Source organism: Leptonychotes weddellii, chromosome 4 (genome assembly GCF_054177405.1).
Source record: "Leptonychotes weddellii isolate Sample4059 chromosome 4, ASM5417740v2, whole genome shotgun sequence".
NCBI classification, from domain to species: Eukaryota; Metazoa; Chordata; class Mammalia; order Carnivora; family Phocidae; genus Leptonychotes; species Leptonychotes weddellii.
This window is the reverse complement of record NC_138372.1, coordinates 33085936-33105499: the sequence shown is the minus strand read 5'-3', so window position 1 is coordinate 33105499 and position 19564 is coordinate 33085936. Positions and strand designations below refer to the sequence as shown.

Genomic DNA, 19564 nt, shown 5'->3' with positions numbered 1-19564 from the left:
CGCCTGAGTGGCTCAGTCGGTTAAGCGACTGCCTTCGGCTCAGGTCATGATCCTGGAGTCCCGGGATCGAGTCCCGCATCGGGCTCCCTGCTCGGCGAGGAGCCTGCTTCTCCCTCTGACCCTCCCCCCTCTCATGTACTCTCTCTCATTCTCGCTCTCTCAAATAAATAAATAAAATCTTTAAAAAAAAAAAAAAAAAAACTAATGATGTAATGTATGGTGATTAACATAATAAAATAAAATTTAAAAAAATACTTTATTGGTAAAAAATGCCAACCATCATCTGAGTTTTTAATGAGTCATACTCACGGATAATAGATCTCCGTAACAAATATAATAATAACAATGAAAAAGTTTGAGATATTCCAAGAATTACCAAAATGTGACACAGAGACACAAAGTGAACAAATGATGTTGGAAAAATGGTGTCAAGAGAATTGCTTGATGAGGGTTGCCACAGACTTTCAATTTGTAAAAAACGCAGTACCTGTGAAGCACAGTAAAGTGAAGAGCAATAAAATGAGTGTGCCTATAATAAAAAAAACCCTCCTAAAAATCAATTTTAAAAAACTTCAATAGGGGCGCCTGGGTGGCTCAGTTGGTTAAGCGACTGCCTTCGGCTCAGGTCATGATCCTGGAGTCCCTGGATGGAGTTCCGCATTGGGCTCCCTGCTCGGCAGGGAGTCTGCTTCTCCCTCTGACCCTCCCCCCTCTCATGTACTCGTTCTCTCTCATTCTCTCTCTCTCAAATAAATAAATAAAATCTTAAAAAAAAAAAAAAACTTCAATAGAAAAAATGGACAAAAGACATAAACAGCCGTTTTATGGGAAAAGAAACTTAGTTGGCTATGTATTAGTCCGCTTAGACTAACATAACAAGATGTCATAGACTGGGTTGCTTAAACAAAAAAGTTATTTGTCACAGTTTTGGAGGCTTGGAAGTCCAAGATCAAAGTGCCAACAAGGTAGGTTTCATTCTGAGGCTTCTCTCTTGATTTGCAGGCAGCTACCACCTCCGTGTGCTCACTTGACCTCGTGTTCGTGTGCACAGTGAGTTAGTGGGTTCAAGGGGAACGGGAGGGGTGGAGAAAGAGAAAGGGAGAGAGGAAGGAAACAAGTTTTGTGGTATTTCTTTTTATAAAATCACTAATCCCATCATAAGGGACCCATTCCCCTGACCTCATCTTACCCTAATTACCTCCCAAAGGCCCCATCTCCAAACACCATCACACTGGGTGTTACGGCTTCAACATGAATTTGGGGGAGGAGGGACACAATTCAGTCTGTAGCATCTTATAAACATCTTTTTACTGCCTAATCTCATAAATGATCAGGTAATGTAAATTATAACAAAATGAAACATCATTTTACACTCACCAGGTTATACAAAATTTAAACATCTAATGATATTAAGTGTTGGCAAGGATGTGGAGGAGGGGAACTCATTCACTACTGGCGGGAATGTAAATCGGTCAGAGTTTCGAAAAGAGGTATTTTCTAGTGCAATTGAAGATGTATATGCCATATGTTTGAGCAGTTCTGCTCTCAGATATATACACTGGTTTTCAAATTGCTGGGTGCAAACCAATAGTAAATTGGGAAATTAATTTTAGTGGTGCTGAAGTATAATTTCCCAAAAGGTAAAATTAGGACTGTCATAGAAATATAAAATTAACACATGCCAAAAATGTTATTTATATTAATTAATGAGGGAGCCAGTAAAATGGTACAGGAATGCTGTATGAATTTGCTAAGAATCAGGAATGTTGAAATTGCTGAGAGGGAAAAGTGGTTTAATATGCCATAGGTTAATATAACTTAATGTTCGTTTGTTTGTTTGTTTTTTGAAGATTTTATTTATTTATTTGACAGAGAGAGACACAGCGAGTGAGGGAACACAAGCAGGGGGAGTGGGAGAGGGAGAAGCAGGCTTCTGGCAGAGCAGGGAGCCCAATGCAGGGCTCCATCATAGGACTCTGGGATCATGACCTGAGCCGAAGGCAGACGCTTAACGACTGAGCCACGCAGGGGCCCCTAACTTAATGTTTTTTTGTGTAATCTTTTCTACAGAGTGGACAAGAATTATTTGAAATACCCATTTTCTTGCAAAATAGCTTCATCAATAGAAAGTCATAGGTCCTTATGGATTCAAACCCTTCCAAAGTCTGCTAGACAATGCCTAGCCTTACACTAAAAGGGCACCCAAGTAATCGCTTTTGCTCATTTCCGAGTCTTGGACAATAATTTTTCTGACAAGGGGTCCCTGTTAGCACTTTTTGGTAATGAATCGAAAAGAAGAAATAGAAATTTAGTGAATTGTTGGCAGTAAGTATATAGTTCTGTGAAATTTTTGTTTCATATATATATATCTGTATATACCTATGTGATATTATTGGGTTTGAGGTAGAATGTTTTTGTTCACTGTCGGCTGGGATCAAAATATTTGAAAGCCACGGATGTGACATATTATGAGGTTTTGAGGTTCAACAGTGGAAAGAACTAGACATTTGGAGTTCTCCCTTCCCTCAAAAGCAGGCATCCATCCAAATGCCAGGCTTAGGCAAACTTAGAAAACGATTTGAGGGGAGCCTGGGTGGCTCAGTCGTTAAGCGTCTGCCTTCCGCTCAGGTCATGATCCCAGGGTCCTGGGATCGAGCCCGGCATCAAGCCCCGCATCGGGCTCCCTGCTCCGCGGGAAGCCTGCTTCTCCCCCTCCCACTCTCCCTGCCTGTGTTCCCTCTCTCGCTGTGTCTCTCTCTGTCAAATAAATAAAAATCATGTTGTTACCCATGAAGCTAAAGTTATACGTCAATTACATCTCAATTACATCTCAAGTTTAAAAAAAAAAGAGAAGCGCAGCGCTGGTGTTTGTCTCTGTCTTTCTTTAACACTGAGGTTCGCTGGCTATTCTGGGACGCCACAGGAATGGAGAGAACGTAGGTGCAGTGGAACGGTCGAACCGGCCAGCCCCAACAGGCAAGAGCTTGGACGTGCCGCTGTGCAGTTGGCCGGCGGGAAATCCAACACCAGCCCCGGGCCACAGCCGCTAGGCTGAGGGAGCCGCCGCTACCCGCGAGCGGAAAAACACTGCGCACGCGCAGACCTGACGGGGGCCGGCGGCGCGCGAGAGGCGCTCCTCAGCAGGCCTCCGCCGATCGCTGTGCCGTCACCTCCGCCTCGTCCGCCCAGCGGGGTTTCCCCCGCCCCCTCGGCGCCGGCGCTGGTCGTGACTGCGCGCGCAGGGCCTGAGCGGGCGCCGGCGGGAAGGGGAAGCGGCGGGTAAGAAGGGCCTGCGTCCGGGTGCGACTATGACGGGGTTGGGAATGACCTCTTCGCTCTTACGGCTCTTGGGACCCCTGAGGAGAGGAGAGGAGCCTCTGGAAACGGTTCCTCGGGCCGCTCAGGCGTGCCTCTGATAGTCAAAGTGTTTTCGCCCTCACCTTTCGCTTGGCCTCGTCGGGTCCGCTCCTGCCTCTCCTTTCCCCGCCCCCACCGGGGAATGCGAAGGCCGAGCCCCCAACCTGTCAGCTAGCCCCAGACAAGTGTGAGATGCCTTCTCCGCCATTTAGGTAGCGCCGAATGTTTATCCTCTTGTAGTGTCGCAGCAGCTTAGGGGTAACTCTCCAGATCCCCCACTCAAGCACAAAGAGCCTCGGTTTTTTGACGCTTGCTTTTTCTGCCACCCTTTGCTGAAGCAGCTTCCCGATGCTCTCGGCAGTAAAGTCAAGGCCACCAAACATAGGTCTTCACTTCTGGGCATCTCCACCGTTTCCTAATAATCTTCCTTTCAAGCTTGGGTCTCTTCCTCGCATCCGTATGCAGTGTCCCGGAGTTATGCTCTTTCCTTTTGGAAATATGGCCACACATGTGCCGCCTTTTGGAATGAAGCTCTTCACTGGCAGTGGGATAGTATCAGCAATTACTAAGAAGCATGGTAACACGTTAGGATTTCTGCTGTCTGCTACCCCAGTGGGTGGATATTCAGTCAACTATTTAGTAGCAGGAGGCAGCATTTTAGCTCAGTGGCTGTGCTTGATGCCTCGAAGTTGGGGGCAGAGGAGGTACCTTGTAATCAAGCCCCTAGGGTTCAAAATTTGCTGACAGGAAGAAATCTAAAACAGAAAAAAAGCCTAACAGCCATGTCATGTTTAATAATATTCTGCAGGTCAAATTTCAATGTAGAGACAAACGCACTGTTTGCTTTTATATGCCGATTAAATGTAATATGTTGACATTCTGTAAATGCTCATTGGAAGTTTTAGCCGCTGCTTTGGAACTTCTCAATCAGATTTCTCAATTCCTAGATAATCATGATAATCAGCTTAGTTTTACTTTGATAAGTTTGACTGAATGCTGTAAACTTAACCGCTTTTTTCTAACATCAGCCCACACCTTTCTGTCAGTCTTATTACTACTTCCCTTTGATGCCTAGATTACAAAACCGTAGTCATCTTGGATTTCCCTTGTGCTTCATCTCCAAATGTATTATATTACTGGATCTCATGGTTTCTTTATTTAAAAAGTAAGTTGGATTTATCCCTTAGATTCTCATTGTTGGAGCTGTAAGGCTGTTTTCAAGGACTTTGCTACCTCAGCTCGTTCCCTGGAAGGTTCATGTAACAGTTCTGAAACATGACTGTTGTCATGTTTACTCTTGCGTCTATAGTGGCTAAATTTCTGTGCTTGGGTTTCAAAGCCTTTTCTCTATAACCTGGCCTAATAAATCCTATGCATGTGATATGGTGGGGAAAGCCCAGGATTTAGAGTAATAAGACTTGGATTCAAATACTGAGACTGTCGTTATACTAACACTGTGTCCTTGGGAGACTTTGAGCTTCAGTTTCCTTTTCTCTCATTTCAAATAACAATACCTTTTCTTCCAGCCTCTTAATTATTGTGAGGATTACATTTGGCAGAATATGTGGAAAAGCTATCATAGTTAGACAAAACCTAAGGTATTGTTATTTCTCATTGTACTCGTTCATTTCACAGATATTTGAAAACTTAATATATGTTAGGTACTGGTACTTTCACTACTACTGCGAAAGATAGTCCTTGCCCTTAAGAGACTGTCTTTCAGGAAGCTTTCAGAGAATATATGTGTCTGTAGGAAGTAGGGTGGTAGAGTGTCTGACAAGGTAGAGTGTGATAAACACTGTAAAATAGGCAAGTTTAGGATGAGCACCAAATCCAGAGGAGAGAGGAACAGGGAAGGTTCTGTAGGAAATTATGTTTGAACAGAGTCTTAAATTACAACAAAGACCCAAAAGGAAAAGGTGGGGAAGGATGTCTTGAAAGAGACACTTTTAGAGAACTGCAAATTGTTAAGGTTTTGTTGGAGTATTAAGTTCAAAGAAGAGTATGGGAGATAGGACTGGACAGGTAGACAGAGGTGAGATTTGAAGGGCTTTGTGTGCCAAGAGAAGTGTGCAAATTGAAGGATTGTAAGCAGACAGTTGGCCTGATCACAGTTGGTTTTTGAAAATTCATTCTCCCTAGAGTGTGTGCTTCCTTACTACAGTATACAAAAACTTCTGGGTGCCTGGGTGGTTCAGTTGGTTAAGCGAATGCCTTCGGCTCAGGTCATGATCCTGGAGTCCCAGGATCGAGTCCCGCATCGGGCTCCCTGCTCAGCGGGGAGTCTGCTTCTCCCTTTTACCCTCCCCCCCTCATGTGCTCTCTCTTTCTCAAATAAATAAATAAAATCTTTAAAAAAAACAACAATAAACTTCTGCCTTTGTGCCTTTTCTTATTTTCTTTATTTCACCTAGAAGGGTTTATGCCCTCTCCTCATATGTTAATCTTTATCTTGCAACATCCAGTTGCGACCCTGGTCGCATTTCTACCGTGAAGCATCCTCCAATTATTTTAGGCCCCATTACTTATTCCCTTCCCTGAAACCCTATTAGGAATAGTACCACACAGGTTTAGTCCTTATTTGTTTTGTGTGTGTTTTATGTCCCTAAGTAGATTGTAAGCTTCTTGAGAATAGGGAATGTTTGATATGTGTGTGAATAGAAGACGTGTTAAACACAAAAATATGTTTTCTGGTCTCCTTCTATTTTGTTTTTCAGGGTAGGACCAGATTATGGGCAGTAGTCCTTTTAATTAATCTGTCATCATGGCTAATGAGGACAGTCCCAAGGCTGGTGATAGTCCATTTTCATCAGATAAACATGCCCAACTCATCTTGGCCCAGATCAATAAAATGAGGAATGGAGAGCATTTCTGTGATGTACAGCTGCAAGTCGGGAAGGAAACTTTTAAAGTTCATCGGCTGGTTTTGGCTGCCAGTAGTCCTTACTTTGCAGCTTTGTTCACTGGAGGAATGAAAGAGTCCTCAAAAGATGTTGTACAGATTCTAGGAATTGAAGCTGGAATCTTTCAAATACTTCTAGATTTCATTTATACAGGTATGTTAAGTGAGCCTATCGCTTTGAGTGACGAATGATGTAATCACTCATGCATTGCAATGGGAATATAAATTGATACAACTTCTATGGAAAGTAATTTGACAATATGTTATTATGACTGAAAAGTTCATATCTTTTGACCCAGTATTCCTTTTCTAGGAATCATAAGGAATTAATTAGTGATGCAGGCAAATACTTATGTACCAGGATGTTTATTGTAACATTATTTATAACAGTACATAATTGAATACAATCTAACTACCCCTCAGTAGGTTATATGGTTAAATAAATTATGGCACATGTATGCATCATGGAATATATTTTTAGATCTCTCAAATTATTTAAATATATACTATGGAAGATTGTTTATAATATATTAAATGGAAAAAATTTTGGATATAAGTACTCAGTTTTGTAAAGAAAAAAAATCATTTTATTTGTGCACAGGAAAAAGACCAGATGTTGATAAATGTTTATCTCTGGATGGTGGAATATGGAAGATCTTTATTTTTCCCTCTTTTTCTTTTTCCCCTCAAAATATTTATAATCAGCATGTATTTTAATTAAAACTTTTATTTTTAAAATGTTTTTAAAGGGCGCCTGGGTGGCTCAGTCAGTTAAGCGGCTGCCTTCAGCTCAGGTCATGATCCCAGGGTCTTGGGATCCAGTCCCGCATCGGGCTCCCTGCTCAGCGGGGAGCCTACTTCTCCCTCTCCCTTTGCCTGCCTCTCTGCCTACCTGTGCTTCTTTCTATCTCTCTGTCAAATAAATAAATAAAAAATCTTAAAAAAAAATGTTTTTAAAAAGTTTTGATAACATTAGAAAACACACACAAAAAACTATGAAGTATAAGTTTTATATGATATGTAACAAATATACGTAGAAATAAGATTTGAAAGACACTAAAGTGTTAGTACAGTGTCTGTGAGAAAATGCGTGATTTTCATTTTTATACTTTTCTGCCTTGAAGTTTTTTTCTATGAGCAAATACAATATAATCAGAAAAAATGTTTGAAAACAAAGACTATGGTCATCATACTCTCCTTAAAGGACTACTTAGTGGGAGATAATTTTTTTTTTAAAGATTTTATTTATTTATTTGACAGAGAGAGATAGAGCAGAAACACAAGCAGGGGGCGTGGGAGAGGGAGAAACAGGCCTCCCACCAAGCAGGGAGCCCAATGCGGGGCTGGATCCCAGGACCCCGGGATCAGGACCTGCGTCGAAGGCAGGCGCTTAACGACTGAGCCACCCAGGCGCCCCTGGTGGGAGATAATTATGTGACCTGATAAAGTATTATTTATTTAGTGCATGGTATTTAAACCTCAAAAATGACAAAAGGAGATTTCTTTGTGTTGTTTCTTATTATGTTTTGGAAAATATCAGAAAATAACTCTTAATTTGGAGATTGTAAAAATGACTATGTTTTATTTACCGAAAGCAATGCAGCCCTATCTATTGGCTAATGTACAAATTAGCATTGAGGGATTTTTTTTTAACCTTTTCTAAATGACTTGTGTGAGCTGAAAACAGCTTCATAAATGTCCTGCTTCTCTTATTTGCAAAGTGTAAATTAACACAGATTAATCCAAAGGAATTAGTGTTGAACTATGCAAAAACAGAAGAAATGCTACAAGGTGTTTATTCTGCCTCTTGTCTAAGGGTAGCAGCAAGAGATACTTAGTGAAAGATATTCCTGGTACTATCACTATATTGGTGATTAGCACTTCCATCAAATAAATAAAAAGTGGTAAAACCCAGAGAAATAAAAGCTAGTGAACATATCTGGGAGAAATAACATTCTAGAATACTGACATTTAAAGCTATAATTGGTATAACAATTAAGAAGAGAATTTGGCTACGGGTAAAAGATATCAAGTGGCTTAACAAGATAGTTTCTTTTTCCACAGAAGTGAATTCATAGTAGGCATTCCAGGGATGGTATGGTGGCTTCATGATGTCCTTAGTGTCCTAATATTCTCCCAACATTTTGCTCTACCATCTATAGCTTGTAGCGTCTAATCTCATGATTGCTGAATTCCAGACAGTGGAAGGAGGAAGGGAAAAAGGCAAAAGGGCCTGCTAGCTGAGACTGTGCTCTTTTTAGGCTTTTCTGGTAGCCGTACCCAGTAACTGCTGTCTATATCCCATGGACCAAACAGTAAAAAGTTCATCCCTATCTGTAAATGAGGCTAAGAAATATAATTTTTAGCAGGGCACAATTACTACCCACAACGAAATCAAGGTTCTTTTTTTTTTTTTTTTGAAGATTTTATTTATTTATTTGAGAGAGAGAGAGCACAAGCAGGACAGAAGGAGAGGGAGAAGCAGACTCCCCGCTGAGCAGGGAGCCCGACTTGCGGCTCGATCCCAGGACTCTGGGATCATGACCAGAGCCGAAGGCAGACGCTCAACCAACTGAGCCACCCAGGTGCCCCTTATTTTTTTAAAATAAGCTCTACGCCTCATATGGGGCTTGAACTCAGAACCCCCAGGTCAAGAGTCACATCTGTACTGACTGAGCCAGCAAGGTATCCCATATGAATACTTTTTGTGAGGGGCGCCTGGGTGGCTCAGTTGGTTAAGCGACTGCCTTCAGCTCAGGTGATGATCCTGGAGTCCTGGGATCGATTCCCGCATCGGGCTCCCTGCTGAGCAAGGAGTCTGCTTCTCCCTCTGACCCTCCCCACTCTCATTCTCTCTCTCAAATAAATAAATAAAATCTTTAAAAAAAAAAAAAAATGAATACTTTTTGTGAGCTAAGCACTAGGGATATAGCAGTAAACAAGATAGACAGGGCCTCTGCCTTCTCAGAGCTTTATAAGTAGTGCAGTTTAGGTACTTAAAAATTTGAAATGAACTTGTGAGAGCCTCATATTCCTTAGTTGTAAAGTGGGGATAACATTTCATAATTCATGTGAAAATTAAATGAGATAAATTTTCATAAGTGTAAAAGTGCTTTTTGTAATCTATAAAGCCTTATGTAGTTATAGGACATTCTTTTTATTGCTCTCAAGTAACTCTTGGCTTTATCCAGTAGCAGCATTCAGCCTTCATAGATTACAACCCATGATCTTGTCCAAATTTGTTGTGAATTCTCATTTCATTCAATTAAGTCTTTTTTTTTTCCATTCAACTAAGTCTTATCTCAGTTTTCTCTGCAGCGTACCATTTACTGCCATGGTGGATTCCATTTCTTACTTTCGGGAACCCGTGTTTGCACTCAGCAAGCGATATTCTTCCTCTCACGATAATCACTTTGGCCATTAATTTATTTAAAACAAATTTTTTGAGTGCCTAGTGGGCGCTAGGCATTGAGAATACAGAAGGGGAAGGCTTCCCCCAACAGACTTTATAAATCTTATTGGGAATACAAATTTTAGACAAATAGTTTAGCGGGGTGAATATCATAAAAGGGATAAAGGGAAGTATAAGATTGAATGGAGAGTTTGTCCTTATCAGGTAGGAGAATTACATTGTTTTTCTTCCCTTCTAAATATATTTGACTAGTTGGTGTTCTCCCAAAGTCATATATGTAAATATATGGAAGTGAAGTCATCTAGAAAGAAAGTGGTGTACATAGTTACTTAAATGTTAAGTATTTAATAACTTCTCATATGTTATAGACACTTGCTTATACCTAGTATTAAAAATTAATGTTTGTGTGGTACTTTATCATAATTGAAGATGGGGACCCTGTCTTACCCCAGTGCCTCAGTAAATGTTAGATGCATATAGCCTTATGTTAAAATGTTGAAAGCATGGACTTTGATGTCAATCCCTACCCTCAGTCACTTGACCATGTGACTTGAAGATAAGTTATTTAAACTTTCTGATTCTTCAGGGCACTTGGGTGGCTCAGTTGGTTAAGCATCTGTCTCTTGATTTCAGCTCAGGTCTTGATCTCAGGGTCCTGAGTTCAAGCCCTACATTGAGCTCCATGCTGGGTGTGGAGCCTACTTAAAAAACATTTTTTTAATATATAATAAAATAAATAAACTTTCTATTTCTGTTAAATTGGTAGAAAAAGAAAAAATAATAACACATACTCTATGGGGTTGTAGTGACAGTTAAGTGAATGGATAAAACAATTAATGTTTCTGTCCATTGTAAGTGTTCCATAAATGTTAAGTATCATCATTTAAGTTTTGCACTCTTTATACAAATCCTTTGTTGCCTTTTTACTTAGCATCTATCTACTCAGCAAATACTAAGCTATCAGTAGATTTAAATATAATGCTTTCTTAATATAAGTCAAATGTTTGTTTTTATTTTGTTGGTTATTTTGTCTCCCTAATTCCCTAGGTATAGTGAACATAGGTGTGAATAATGTCCAGGAGCTGATTGTTGCAGCAGACATGCTACAGTTGACTGAAGTTGTTAACCTATGCTGTGAATTTCTGAAAGGACAAATTGATCCATTGAACTGCATTGGGCTCTTTCAGTTCTCTGAGCAAATTGCCTGCCATGATCTTTTGGAATTCACAGAAAACTACATTCATGTCCATTTCTTGGAGGTTCACAGTGGGGAGGAGTTCCTGGCGCTTACAAAAGATCAACTAATCAAAATTTTGCGAAGCGAAGAGCTCAGTATTGAGGATGAATATCAGGTCTTCTTAGCTGCAATGCAATGGATTCTGAAGGACCTGGGAAAAAGAAGAAAGCATGTGGTAGAAGTGCTAGAACCAATTCGATTCCCTTTATTACCTCCTCAGAGGCTTTTAAAGTATATAGAAGGTAATTTTTTTGCATATCAAATGAGTGAATATCCAGTGGCTTATTCTCTGTTTGAAATGTGATAATGTTTTCATTTTTCAGTTCAATAGCAGACATTTATTGAATGATTAATATATGCAAGATACAACTTTTGTGTTTTGCAGATAGTATTTCAGTATTTCTACCCATTATTTTGATCAAATTCTTACATACCTTTCTTGAGATTAAATACTAAGGGAGATTAGAGTTATAGATAAAATTACTGACAGAGCTAAAATACCACTGCTGTTTTTTGGTAGTACTGATTATTTCAGTGGAAGATTTCCTCTTGCTCCCCTAAAAAATTGAGCAAAACCTGACACTTGAGGAAAATGCATATGCTAAAAACAAAACCCAAACTCAATAAATCCTGTAAGTCTTCTCATTATAAAATTAACTTTTTATTAATATAATATCATAGCTTCTAAATAGCCTTTGAATCATCTTTAGGTACTAAACTGAAAATACTTTTCATTGTAGTATAAAATAGTATTAATTTTTATATTAGAAAAATGATACATACATATATAAATATATTAATTATTAATTGATATATTAATATTTTATTTTTAAGCACTCTACACCCAATGTGGGGCTTGAACCCACAACCCCAAGTTCAAGAGTCGCATGCCCCACTGACTGAGCCAGCCAGGCGCCCCATGTTTAAATTTATTTTTATAAACTACCTTAGACCTGGTTTCAAGATTTGAAGCTCTTACTCTTGTCATGCACTGAAACTTTAGGATGTGACTGAGTTACAAATGATCTTATCAATTAAATACACTATTAGCATTAAAGGTGTAATTCTGTGAAAGAATTATATTTAATGTGGATTTTTAGGGTTTTTTTCTACTCTTAACAATATTAACAGAATTTGATAGGTTTTTCTGAGTGATGTCTTTTTATTAATGCATATACATTACTCAGTCAATTCTTATTATTCACAATAGTTCTGTTCTATAAAGTTGCCACAAACACTGAATTGGCAAATACTGAGACATTGATCCTAGGGGAAATACTGGTTAAGTTCTTACCTAGGTCACAGTATTTTTGCCACCTGATCAATACATAACCTTGTTTTATGTGTGTTTCTATCAAAAACATCTTATTTAATATATATACTTGATTTATTAATTTTGAACTCATGGCCAACAGCCTTATAACCCATGCCTAAATGAAACCTAATACATGTATTTATTCCATAAGGCACATTACAGGCTTCTTACAATCAGGAACACTAGACAGCACTTCAACAGTATGCTTGGAGTCATTTTTAACAATGAAATCACCAACAAAAAGCCCAAAAATGTGAAAAACATGGCACTAAATAGACAATGAAAAGGACACTTGTTTATAATATGAGAGCTGAAACACAAGGCAGAGCGTCACCTTGTTCAGTTCCCACCTGGAAACATGCATTCAGGTGATTCAGATTTTTTTCCACTCTGCAGCATGCCTGTGAATGACTAGGAAAGCACCATGAGTGTTAATTTGGGTTACAAGTGCATTTTAATGAGTAGATGTTTTCATAAGTAAAGGAATCCACAAATAATGAAGACCGATTGTATTTAAATGCTAAAACAAGAAGAGAGAAATTATCCAGACACATTTTTGCTTGAATCATATGAGAATTTAGGAGTGGGACAAAAGCTTTCATGGTTGAGTTGTCTTTTCCCAAGTTCTGTAGATACAGAGTGCTGCAGGAAAGTTCCTTTGCTAAGAGCAAGAGAAAGTTACCTAGAATTGGGGCATGTTTTCCTACAGGTTTTTAGTGTTATAATATTCAAACCTTGTACTGCTTATTAGCATGCCCAATAATTGTCAGCTAAAGGTATTTCACTGGAGTAAAACTGCAAGGAGTCAGGAAGAAGTAAATGGAGGATTCTTTTTAAAAGATTTTAATATATTTCAACTTTGAAACTTTCTTTTTGATCATATTAGAGAAAAGGTGGGCAGTTTATGTAGAAAAATAATGAGACTACCACAAAATTTAGAGAGAGAGCAAAAGACTTAATGGAAATGGTTAAATTATGTTATATGAAATATGTAGACTTCCCCCCAGTATATTTTTTTGTATTTACCACTGGAATAATTCAGGAAATTTAATACTACTAGCTATATGATAACACATCTATTTCTTGCCATTTTAGAGAATGACTACTTTTTAAAAATGGTACATCCTCTTATAAATGTTTAGGTAATAAAGTATAATAAAACAACAAATTCCCCCAAAGTCCACCACCCAGAAATAACCAGTTATAATTAACATTTAGTAAACATCATTCTAGATATCTCTGTATAGGATGATGGATGATGGGTGGATGTATGGTTGGATGAATAAACAGAAAATAATGTAAGAATCATTCAGTACATACTATTTATAATACAAAAAGCATACTTAAATCTCATTAAAAGTTAAGAAATTGAAGTAATAACTAATTTCAATGAACGTTTATCTCAAGAAACACTCATTCTAAAAAGTTCTTATCGAGTTAAGGACAAAAGATGAAAATCATTAAAAGATGAAATAAAAGTTTCATTTGTGTTTCAATTTTATTTTTATTTATTATTTTTAAATTTTTAATTCCAATATTTTTAACATACATTGTTTTGTGTTTCAATTTTAAACAGTATAGACCCACTAAGAAAAATAAGGTAATTAGCATTATTATTTTTCTTCCTATGCCACCACCCAAGGTTTATACCTTTATATAGATTTTTTTTTCCAATCATGATTTCCCTAGCTCTGTGCTTTTGTTCTGTATTTAAATGAATTAATGTTGTCTACCAGTTTTTCAGTCTTTTTTTTTTTTAAAGATTTTATTTATTTATTTGACAGAGATCGTGAGAGCAGGAACACAAGCAGGGCAAGTGGGAGAGGGAGAAGCAGGCTTCCCGCGGAGCAGGGAGCCTCATGGGGGGCTCGATCCAGGACCCTGGGATCATGACCCAAGCCAAAGGCAGACGCTTAACGACTGAGCCACCTAGGCATCCCCTTTTTCAGTCTTTTTATTCCCAAATTTTCTTTTTTGATTTGTCTTTTGGTTGGCTGGATTTCTTTCTTTCTTTTTTTTTTTTAAATATTTTTATTTATTTATTTGACAGAGAGAGATACAGCTAGAGAGGGAACACAAGCAGGGGGATTGGGAGAGGGAGAAGCAGGCTTCCTGCAGAGCAGGGAGCCCGATGCGGGGCTCAGTCCCAGGACCCTGGGATCATGACCTGAGCTGAAGGCAGACGCTTAACGACTGAGCCACCCAGGCACCTCTGGTTGGCTGGATTTCATCACCAGGTACTTTTTTCTTTCTTTCTTTTTTTTTTAAGATTTTATTTATTTGAGAGAGAGAGAATGAGAGACAGAGAGCATGAGAGGGAGGAGGGTCAGAGGGAGAAGAAGACTCCCTGCTGAGCAGGGAGCCCGACTGCAGGGTCATGACCTGAGCCGAAGGCAGTCGCTTAACCAACTGAGCCACCCAGGCGCCCACCAAGTACTTTTTTCAAGAAAAGCTCGTGATTACTCTATTTCCTGAATTCTTTTCATATTTGAGAATTTCTGCCTGTTGCTTTTTTAAGTTAACAGCAATTTGGATGGGCATAATTTTTTTTTTAAAGATTTTTAAAATTTGGGTGGCTCAGTCAGTTAAGTGTCTGCCTTCGGCTCAGGTCCTGGGATAGAGCCCTGCATTGGGCTCCAGCCCTGCATTGGGTTCCCTGCTCAGTGGGGAGCCTGCTTCTCCCTCTCCCTCTACTGCTCCCCCTGCTCGTGCTCTCTCTCTCTGTCAAATAAATAAATAGTAAAATCTTAAAAAAAAAAAAAAAGTAATCTCTACACCCAACAGGAGGCTGGGACTTACAACCCTGAGATCAAGAGTTGCATGCTCTATCGAATGAGCCAGCCAGGCACCCCATGGATGGGCATAATAGTCTTTTTTTTTTTTTAAGGTTTTATTTATTTACTTGAGAGAGAGAGAATGAGCACGTGTGTGTGCCTGTGAGCAGGAGGAGGAGCAGAGGAAGAGAGAGAGAGAATCACAGACTCCCTGCTGATGGAGGAGCCTAACACAGGGCTCTATCTCACAACCCATGAAATCATGACCTAAGCTGAAATCAGGAGTCCGAGGCTTAACTGACTGAGCCACCCACTCACCCCCTAGTTCTCACAGTATAGAAAGTAGGTTTTACTATTAGTCATTTCTATTTTACAGATGAGGAAACTGAAGCAGACAGATTGGGTAGTTTGTCCCTATCACATATTTAGTAAGTGTAAAGCCTGGACTTGAACCCAGACTTCTCCCATTCTACAGCTTAACCCTATACTCCTTAACCCCCACCTCCAGCCCCACCTCCTGCCCCCACCCTTCCATGGGCATTAAGAAAAATGAATGTGGGCGTTACCTATAAGTGCTATTTCAGCAGAAGTGTCCTAGAAGTCTCAGCTTTAAATCATCACAAATGGAATCTCTCTGACGCTTCTAACAGAGATATACAGCTGCTTGGTGAAAACCATCAACCCTCACTTTGGCCAGCTAGGTGCTGGACACCTGTGCATATAAAGAGAAGACCCAAGAAAGAGAAAAGGTGAATCTCATGCCCCTGACTGGGAGCTTGATCTCCTGAGCCTGAAATCATGACCTGAGGTGAAATCAAGAGTCGGTTACTTAACTGACTGAGCCACCTAGGTGCCCTGGGCATTTTATTATCTTTTTTTAAATTGAGATTTATTTATTTATTTATTTATTGAGAGAGAGCGAACACACGTGCATGTGCTCAAGTAGGGGGGAGGGGCAGAGGGAGAGGAGAGAGAGAATCTCAAGCAGACTCCCTGCTGAGCGCGGAGCCCAATACAGGGCTTGATCTCATGACCTATGAAATCATGACCTGAGCCAAAATCAAGAGTGGGACACTTAACCAACTGAGCTACCCAGACCTCCCCTCCCCTGCCCCCCAGGGCATAATATTCTTAAGTTATGATGGTATTTCTCCCTGCCCCCAATCAAAGTTTATGACATGGTCCTTTTTTTTTTTAAATGATTTGCCTTTTCTGCTTAGATGCCTAAAGAATTATTTTGTGGGGCGCCTGGGTGGCTCAGTTGGTTAAGCGACTGCCTTCAGCTCAGGTCATGATCCTGGAGTCCCTGGATCGAGTCCCGCATCGGGCTCCCTGCTCGGCAGGGAGTCTGCTTCTCCCTCTGACCCTCCCCCGCCTCATGCTCTCTCTCTCTATCTCATTCTCTCTCTCAAATAAATAAATAAAATCTTTAAAAAAAAAAAAGAATTATTTTGTTATTCTTTTTTTTCAAAAGATTTATTAGCATCAACTCATAGAAGATTAGCACCCAGATATACTTTTAAAAAAAGTTTTTATTTAAATTCCAGTTAACATACAGGGTAATATTAATTTCAGGTGTACAAAAAGTGATTCCACACTTCTGTACATTACCTAGTGCTCATCACAACAAGTGCACTCCTTAATCCCCATCACCTATTTAACCTGTCCCCCCACCCACCTCCCTAGCATCCAGATGTACTTTTTTTTTTTTAAGATTTTATTTATTTTGAGAGAGAATGGGGGGGGGAGGGGGGAGGAGCAGAGGGCGAGGGAGAGGAAAAGGAAAGGGAAAAGAATCCCAAGCAGACTCTGAGCTGAGCACAGAGCCTGACTTGGGGCTCGATCTCATGACCCTGAGATCATGACCTGAGTTGAAACCAAGAGTCGGTGGTTAACTAATTGAGCCACTCAGGTCCTCCCAGATGTGCTTTTGAGCTATGAGAATAGGCTCATTGTTTCAAAACCTTAGTTATCGTTTTTATTAATTAGTGATAACTGATCGATTATTTCAGGAAGCAACTATAAAACTATATTCTCTGAAATATGACACTCAAATTAGGAAATGATAATGGCATTTTATTTATTTTTATTCCTTTTTTTTTTAAAGACTTATTTATTTATTTATTTATTTGACAGAGAGAGACACAAGCAAAGAGAGTGGGAGAGGGAGAAGCAGGCTTCCTGCAGAGCAGGGAGCCCGATGTGGGGCTCGATCCCAGAACCCTGGGATCATGACCTGAGCCGAAGGCAGCCACTTAACTGACTGAGCCACCCAGGCGCCCCTATTTATTTTTATTCTTGATTTGTGTTAGTCATTTTTCATTAGAGTATAATTATATACCCTTTCCTTTTAAAGGTTCAGTTTTTCCTTCATTTTGGGGAAATCTTCCTGTATGAAATTTCTCAATACTTCTAATGTTTCATTTGGTAGTCTTCATCCTTTTTTTTAAGATTTTATTTATTTACTTTATAGAGAGAGGGCGCACACACGAGCAGGGGGAGGAGCAGAGGGAGAGGGACAAGCAGACTCCACGATGAGCCCAGAGCTTGATGCAGGGCTTGATCCCATGACCCTGATATCGACCTGAGCCGAAATCAAGAGTCAGATGCTTAACTGACTGAGCCACCCAGGAGCAACAGTCTTCATCATTTTATTGGAACTTCTTTGTCCTTCATATTTATCATCTTCTAATATTAAAATATTTTCTTTTTTTTTTAAAAAGATTTTATTTATTTATTTGATAGAGACACAGCGAGAGAGGGAACACAAGCAGGGGGAGTGGGAGAGGGAGAAGCAGGCTTCCCACCGAGCAGTGAGCCCGACGTGGGGCTCCATCTCAGGACCCCGGGATCATGACCTGAGCCAAAGGCAGACGCTTAATGACTGAGCCACCCAGGCGCCCCTAAAATATTTTCTTTTGTTCTGTATTCACAGTTGTTTTCTCAAGTCTTTACTCCAAATTGGTGGTTTGATTTTTCATCATATCTATTGTGTTTCTTGTTTCTAATTTATTAAGTCTGTAATACTATCATTTCAGGTTCTCACTTTGTTTCCTTAGCAAGGCATCTCATTCTGCCTTTGAGCTCTTTTTTTTTTAATAGGATCTATATATTTTTTTTTAATTTTTATTTTAAATAGGCTCCACGCCCAGTGTGGGGCTTGAACTCATAACCCTGTGATCAAGAGTCACATGCTCTACCAACTGAGCCAGCCAGGTGCCCCAGATCTAACTTTTTAAGTAATTTTATCCTGTGAAGCATGTATGGCAAGTCTGTTTCTGTTTGTGGCTAATGTTTTCTTCCAGAATGAATTCTGCAGTCTCTTTCTCTTCTTTTTCCTGGGATATATTTTAATAGTTGTATTGTTACTTCTTGATATAATGCTCATGTATAAAATGGGCAACTCTCTTCAAACCAGATTACTCTGATGATGCAAAGCTAATTCTCCTTGACACCCTTTCTACCTTAATGTAACTTCCAGCTAAAATTTGAGGACTGTGTTGTGTTCTCGCCACTTCTTTCTAGCCTGAGGTATGAAGGTGGTGGAAGAACAGAGATCTGCTAAGGCTTAGATATTTGCTTAGGGACCTGGGCTCTGAGCTTTCTCTGAGATCCTGTTACTGATCTTGTGTCAGGGCTTACTTAACCCAGCTAAGAATGTGTCTCACTAGTGTGGACTTTGGCTAGTACTGTGCTCTGTTAGATGGCAAGCCATGGTGATTCTGTCTTTACTGATGGTTCTTTAAAGGATTTCTTGAAATGGTTTTTTGTTTGACTTCTCAGTTCTACCTCTTACCTGCTCATTCTGCCTTTCCAAATTATTAGTCATTAGTGAGAATTCTCAATATTTGTTTAATTGACCTTGTTTCCTCAATATTGCTTCTGGGATATAGGGACAGAGCTTGGAGACAGTCCCTTGCTAGCATATATGGTGTCTTTGTGTAAATTAGAAAATAATCCCATTCAAGAGGCAAGGTCTTGGGGCGCCTGGGTGGCTCAGTCATTAAGTGTCTGCCTTCGGCTCAGGTCATGATCCCAGGGTCCTGGGATCAAGCCCCGCATCGGGCTCCCTGCTCAGTGGGGAGCCTGCTTCTCCCTCTCCCACTCCCCCTGCTTGTGTTCCCTCTGTGTCTCTCTCTGTCAAATAAATATAAAATCTTAAAAAAAAAAAAAAAAAAAAAGAGGCCAGGTCTTATAGCTTGCCAAGTGGACATAGGTTGACTTTCATCCCCATTTCACCTCAGCTAAGCATCTTTGGGCAGGAACAGTATACCCAATCATGCTCAAAGTTTTAGGAGATGGACCTCATCCCACTGGAATCTTTTGTTTCTTGCATTGACTATCCTTTTTTATTTTTATTTTTTTTAATTTTTTTTTTAAAGATTTTATTTATTTATTTGAGACAGAGAGAATGAGATACAGAGAGCATGAGAGGGAGGAGGGTCAGAGGGAGAAGCAGACTCCCTGCCGAGCAGGGAGCCCGATGCGGGACTCGATCCCGGGACTCCAGGATCATGACCTGAGCCGAAGGCAGTCGCTTAACCAACTGAGCCACCCAGGCGCCCTG

The 19564-nt window shown here is 39.9% G+C and overlaps 1 protein-coding gene across 7 annotated transcripts in view; it reads left to right on the top strand.

The window, feature by feature from the left end:
* The first annotated feature begins 3141 nt into the window (after positions 1-3141).
* The window catches only part of IPP (intracisternal A particle-promoted polypeptide), a 71679-nt gene continuing 55256 nt past the window's right edge, over positions 3142-19564 (top strand). For 6 of the 7 annotated variants that reach the window (XM_081818331.1, XM_081818335.1, XM_006729015.3 and 3 more), the window contains exons 1-3: positions 3142-3279; positions 6075-6413; positions 10719-11150. In XM_081818331.1, coding sequence (XP_081674457.1) covers positions 6122-6413; positions 10719-11150 — 724 coding nt within the window. In that variant the 5' untranslated portion in view covers positions 3142-3279; positions 6075-6121. The remainder of the gene's footprint in view (positions 3280-6074; positions 6414-10718; positions 11151-19564) is intronic. The other variant, XM_081818336.1, reaches the window with a different exon arrangement.